Consider the following 6,396-nt stretch of genomic DNA (forward strand, 5'->3'; position numbering starts at 1 on the left):
GGTAGACAATTCGAATTCTAACTTCAACCATTTGACACACCAAAAGTTTTTGGCAAAATATTTGACAAACCAAAAGTTTCCAACTCCAGTGAAAATAAATGTACACAAATAGGGATAAAAAATGATTTCAATTATACTTTTGGATTTCAAAACGAAGGTTCGAAAATTACTACAAAATAAGCAAGAAAATATAATAAGCTTTTCTGGAAATTTTTTGGAAACGAAATAAACAATCTTTAAACTTGATTGTACACTTTTAAATTCGACTTTTGGAATAACAAATGAAATTTTAAAGCTTGGAAACAAAATGAAGAAGATTTCCTGTTGACGGTTACGACATGAGTAGTGGCTGGACCACAAATGTGAGAAACACAAACAACTGACTATTGTTACATAAATTCACAGGAATACTAGGATGATCATCAGCAACCATGTTGTTAATAGGCTCATCATTTTAACATTCAATCGTCAGAAAGTCACGTCTGGGATATCGCCTCACTAAAGAAACAAGGCTCAAAAACAGTTTCATAATTAAGATATATCAACTTTTGGATCCTGATATGTTGTTTTTATTTATTCTAGTTAATCAGGTGCTAAAGGGTCACATTGGAGCTGTTGGGAGAGTCTATGTGCTGGAGTAAAGTTGGGGTTTCGGGACTTTGCTCATTTTAACCAACTCTACTTGGTAAGCTCTACTTGGTAAGCAAGTTTGGAGATTATTGTAAGGTCCTGACTCTTTGGTGGCTCGCATGTTACAAGTTAAGTATCACCAGAAGTGTAACTTATATTAGATGCAAATGTAACGTAAAATGCTTCATATCTATGGAAATAGTTCATGTGGGGGAAGGAATTATTGCTCAAGGGTTTTAGATGGAGAACGGGTAATGGTAGAACTATTAATGTTTCTTGTGACCCATTGCCTGATCTAAATGGCTTCAAAGTGACATATTGTGATGGTACTCCTCTTTCTCTGGTTGTGATTGATTTAATAGATGAGGCTGGGGTTTAGAATACTTCTCTCTTAGACTAATTTTTCACTCAGCCAGAGAAAGAAGCTATACTGAAAATCCCTCTAGTGAAGACAAATAGATCTGATTTGCGTATGTGGAACTATTGCAAGGATGGAAGGTACACTGTGAAGAGTGGTCACTGGTTGGCTAGGAAAGATGCGAGGGAAGCTGTCAATAATGTTAAACATGCGCCACTACATTTCTGGAAGCATTTGTGGAAGCTCAAGGTACCCTAAAAAATGAAACACTTTTTTGTGGAGATGTGCAATAAGTTATATATATATATATATATTATTTTTTTTTTTAAATTTATTAAATAACTCACACACCCTACATATGTCAGTGAGGTTTGAACCTATGACCTCAAAGTTGTTAACTAAACACTTTAGCCAACCAGACCACAGCTCAACGGCCAATAAGTTATATACCAACTATGGAGGCTTTACTTTTGGAAGAGAATATCTCATACGACAATATGGTTCCGGTGCCATAAGGAGATAGAATCGTCTGTACACGCAACCTAGAGTTGTGAAGTTTGTGTTGCGGTGTTTGAAAGAGTGTCTTTTTTCTCCAAACTGTCAGCCAGTCAGTTTCTAATTTTCTATCCTTTATTTTGTTTTTTGATCATGCTATGAATTCTTTGGAGGAAGAGGATGTACAATTGCTTGTATTCCTTCTGTGGTCGAATTGGCATGAACGGAATTCATTGTATCATAAAGGTACTAATATGTCAGTTGAGATGGTGTTTGAGAATGGGGTGAGATAGGTAGCAGAGTGGCATGCGACGGTAGGAAAGCAAAATGGGAATTGAGGCAAGGGGTGAGTGGATTGACGGTGGTGCATTGGGAGGGGTTGACTATGCATGGAGAAGGGTTGAGGATACATGGAGAGGATTTGGATGGGGAAGGGTTGAATGGAAATGGGAGGCAAAACGTGATGGTGAGAGGGAGGGTTGAAGGTAGAGTGGGTGAAGGTGGTTGGCGGGCCCTAACAAGAGGTAGGCTGAAATGGAATTGTGAAGGTGCAGCTTCTGATAGCTTAGGCCAATATGATTTAGGCTTTATTGTGAGAAATGAGATGGGTGCCATCTTACTGGCTGCTGGGCAGAGAATTGTTCATCTAGTTTCGGTTTTAGTTTCAGAATTATTGGTGATCAAAGCAGGGCTGGAGATGGTGAAGGAGAGAAGTTTAGGGAGTGTTGAAGTGGAGACTGATTGTTTAAACCTTGTGCAGCTTATTAAGCAGAAGGAGAAATGTTTTCCGACAAAAGGTATTTTAGTGGAGGAGATTCAGACTCTTCTAGGAAAGCTCTCTTGATAGGAAAGGCAGTGAGATGAATCCTCTTGGCAATTGGGAGAGAAAGATGCATTTGGTAGATCCAAGTCCATGGCCTATTTCCGGCTCTCTAATATAATAGTACTGCAGCTAGCGCTAAGTTCATGGAGCTGCTCTTTAAATAGTACCTTTCATAAAAAGGCATTCTGAATTGGTTGATTACAACCGATTCGAAGATGTTGCTAGGCCCGGAAAGAGCATTTACTTGATGACTTAACAGGCCCCTTAACTGAAATAGACATGATTCCTTTTGTCTCTGGTCTTGGAGTCACGGAGTGGCCATATAGAGATGGAAAATATGTATCACAAGCACAAGGGCTATAGCTTAGTTAGGTAGAGCACCTCGTTTACACGCGCTTGATATTTATGTGGTTAAGCATACGTCGTAAAATATTAATATGGCTGCACATGTGATTGCTAATGTGGTAGCCCGAGAGGATGGGCGAATGGTTTGGTTAGAGAATGTGCCTTCTTGGCTCATGTCCATCACTGAGAGCAAACGACCTTTAACCTAAATAGGTGGTAGTGAGAGGTGTAGTTCTAGTCTTTCCAGTTTGTTGGGATATAGAGAGGCTACAATGGGTATTTTCTAAGTTATGTAATCTTTGATTTTATTTGATAAAAGTTTTATGTTTCTAAAAATAATAATAATAATAATAATAATAATGAGTTTTCTATTTTGAGATGAACCTAATTAATAGCTCTGGGTTTATTTTTAAACAATCATGGCCGGTTATCATCACTATATATATATATAGTAGTCGCTCATGAGATTTATCTTACTATATATACGTACAACATATAACTAAGTCCAAATTAACTCGTATCTTTCCAAAATTGTCAGTGGACTTTAGTTGAGAGATTAGCAAATGTATGGTTTCGACGGATTGGCTTGCCAAGTAATATATAGTCTGTAATGTTCTTCTCGCTATCCAATCTCGTTCGCATTCTCACAGCTTATCCTCCTAACATGTATTGTTTTTTTTTTTTTTGATTATCCTAACAAGTATTGTTTACTTTGTCATGTTAAGACATTCACTGTGTGGACAAACAAAGAACATGTCATCTGTTTCCCCTCTTCGTTCATAAATGAAATAACAAGTAGCTAGGCGCAAACAGGAGCACACAAAGTCACAAACATAGATCACCTACTACATGAAACACTACTGAAGTTTTAATACTGTAAAGGCCACCAAGTTGATGTTTTCTTCGATCAGTTGCACATATTTTTCATGCGATCAGCTACATTTTCAACCTACAAATGATGATGGAAAAAATTATTCATGGTAACAGCTTGACCTACCAGATCCATATCGCTCATCATTAGGTTCACAAATTAAAATCATCAAGTTGAAAATGATCACCTCTCGGTTCCAGTTTGTTCTGGCAGTGAGAATAATCACAGTTGCTGTTTCTAGAAAAAATCCAATAACCATCCCCCACCAAATCCCCTGAAAAATGGGACAAAAGTATTATGCATCATGTTTTAATTATGTGAATATATATAGCATCCAGAAAGCAATATATAGTTATGTACTTACTGCTTGCCATCCAAACCCAGTTATGGTACCAATGATATAGTAAAACAGGAGATTAACATAAGCTACGATAATTCGCCATTTAGTTCCAACTGCCACACCTGAAATTAGGCAAACCGAAAATCTTAGCTTTTGGAAATGAAACCTAATTAAACATCAAGATACAGTGTGTTGAAATAAGATCATACTACTGATTGAATACTTTAACCCTGATCGAGTTCATTGTATTTGAATACCTGATAGTATAGGTTGAATGGCATTAAAGAAAATAGAGATGGCTAGCAATGGAATCAGATCAGAGACTGCCACGAGAGCTTCAGCCTCGGTTGTAAATATCCGACTTAACCTAACCCCGAAGATCAATACCATTGTTGTGAAGATTAAACTAATCACGATGCTGTTCACATTCACTAAGAACAGTGAAAATTTTGCCACCCTTGGATGACCGGCCCCAAGCTCATTTCCCATTCTAACACTGCATGCATAATCAATCACAATCAATACAACTCAGCGAATGAAATACGAAAAACAGTTCTACTGTTTCATTTTTTGAATTCTAAATTACTCATCAGAGAATCTTGATCGCAAACCTGGCTGCTGCATTTAGGCCTAACAGAAATTGCAGAATCCAGTTCCAGTAGTTCATGCTGGAATTATACATCAGATGGTCATCACAGCAGGTAGAGTTAGATAATAGTTATTTGATCACTGATCAGATTGACATTTGAAATTGAAATGGCTTAAATTAAGGAGAGGAAACTGAAAAAGTTGCTTGTACCAAATACAAATGGATTCTAGTGAGACTGCATTCCCGGGGACCCATGATATCAGTATTACCAATTGGAAGTACCATATCTCCAAACTACATTCAACACAAGTAAAATTATGTCAAAACACTGTTAAGATTTTCCATATAAGAAATCTTTTCTTGTTATTTACTGCTTCTTACTATTATTATTTTTTTACTCTAGTCTCCTAATGATACTAGTGTAGGTAAAGGTAAAGAAAAATATAGTTGTAGGGCATGTACGTAGTGCATTATCGTGGTGCATTATCATGCCGCTAATTTAATTTACTTTGTCACCTACCATGCTCCCAATGCTACGTACCAATGGTACAATCCAAGATCCCAACACCCCAAACAAAACCCACAACAACAAATAATTTTGAAATTGTTGGTCAATTTTTTGGAATCAATTAGCCTTCAAATTATTTGCAATTTACACGTGAGATTACTTACCAGAGCATGATAGCAGAGGCAACAGTTAACTTAAAATAAGGCCACATTCCTGTGAAGGCTTTCCAAGAGAAGCCAGTCCAAGTGTCTTTGCACTTTGAGCTAAAACCAATGTAAATCGCACAAAACAATACCAGTAGCCACCAAGAGAAACTAAGCGTTAGGGCAGCACCCATTACACCATAGTGGTATACATTAAGTACCAACCAAGTGCACACAAGGTGTATGGCGAAAGTAACCACAGCGATGAGAGCCAAAGGAATCACCAAGTTCTGTGATTGAAGGAACCTCTGCTGTGGGTAGTTTATTGCCAATGCATAGAGTTGAGGGATTATGCCCCGTGTAAACAGTTGTCCCTGGTCGGCTATGATCTCCGATACGCCCATTGCGACGAGCATGGGGCTTGACCACCAGCATAGAAATGTTAGCAGAACTGCTGCTCCCAAGTGCAAGATGATTGCTCTTTGGCACATGATTCCCATTGCTGCATATTGCTTGGCACCATAGGCTTGAGCGCACACCGTTGGCACTGCACTTGCTATGCCCAACTTCGAAATCCAAAATTCAAGAGAATTAGATCCCCACCCACCTATTAATATATAAAATTAGTAAAGAGTTTAAGGCACGTTTACTTGAACCAAAGTAAGTAATCCACGCCATTACGTGTTATGTTACTAAAACCAGAGTGTATGTACATACCATGATCCCATAAGCAAACCCCTGAATAACAAGATTGGCAATGGAGGCACCAGCAAGCTCCACAATACTCAACTGGCTACAAAGTGTAAGTGTGACGAAGCCAAGCAAGTTATTGAAAATCCCAGCAATGATAGATGAACTGGAAACATGCAAGATGAGTCTCGACTCCCAAGCCAGCAACCAAGCTAACCGTTCAAGCGCTGGGGTCGGCGGCGGTTGCTCCAAAAGCTCTTCAATCGCCGTGGATGACAAGTCAGAAATCCGGGAATGCAATAATTCATGGCCGAGTAGTAGCGGCTGGTTCTCCCCGTACTCCATTCTTCTTGATGATTGCTACGTGAGAGTCTGTTTATGTGACGTCGTTACATAGTAATAGAACAGAAAGGAAAAAGAGCAAAAAATAAAGTGACGTATGGGAAGTAATATAAGGGTCTAAACTACTTTTCAAATAAAGAACTGTAGCTACCATGTCAACTCCTATAGTCAGCTACCCTTGCTTGCAGATGTACGTACTAATCATTGTATGTTAGTTACAGGCACAGAAAATACTGCAGTGGACATGTACTAATTCAGCAAT

At 38.4% G+C, this 6,396-nt stretch overlaps 1 protein-coding gene across 1 annotated transcript; it reads right to left on the bottom strand.

The window, feature by feature from the left end:
- Window positions 1-3,558: 3,558 nt before the first annotated feature.
- Window positions 3,559-6,137, bottom strand: LOC101293752 (protein TRANSPARENT TESTA 12-like). Its single transcript, XM_004292491.1, has 8 exons — window positions 5,820-6,137; window positions 5,124-5,668; window positions 4,662-4,745; window positions 4,474-4,530; window positions 4,120-4,358; window positions 3,887-3,984; window positions 3,710-3,796; window positions 3,559-3,600 (listed from the first exon to the last, which is right to left on the bottom strand). The coding sequence occupies exons 1-8, from the start codon at window positions 6,135-6,137 to the stop codon at window positions 3,559-3,561; spliced, it is 1,470 nt and encodes a 489-aa protein (XP_004292539.1).
- Window positions 6,138-6,396: the final 259 nt, after the last annotated feature.

The sequence above is a fragment of the Fragaria vesca genome, linkage group LG2 (assembly GCF_000184155.1).
Source record: "Fragaria vesca subsp. vesca linkage group LG2, FraVesHawaii_1.0, whole genome shotgun sequence".
NCBI classification, from domain to species: Eukaryota; Viridiplantae; Streptophyta; class Magnoliopsida; order Rosales; family Rosaceae; genus Fragaria; species Fragaria vesca.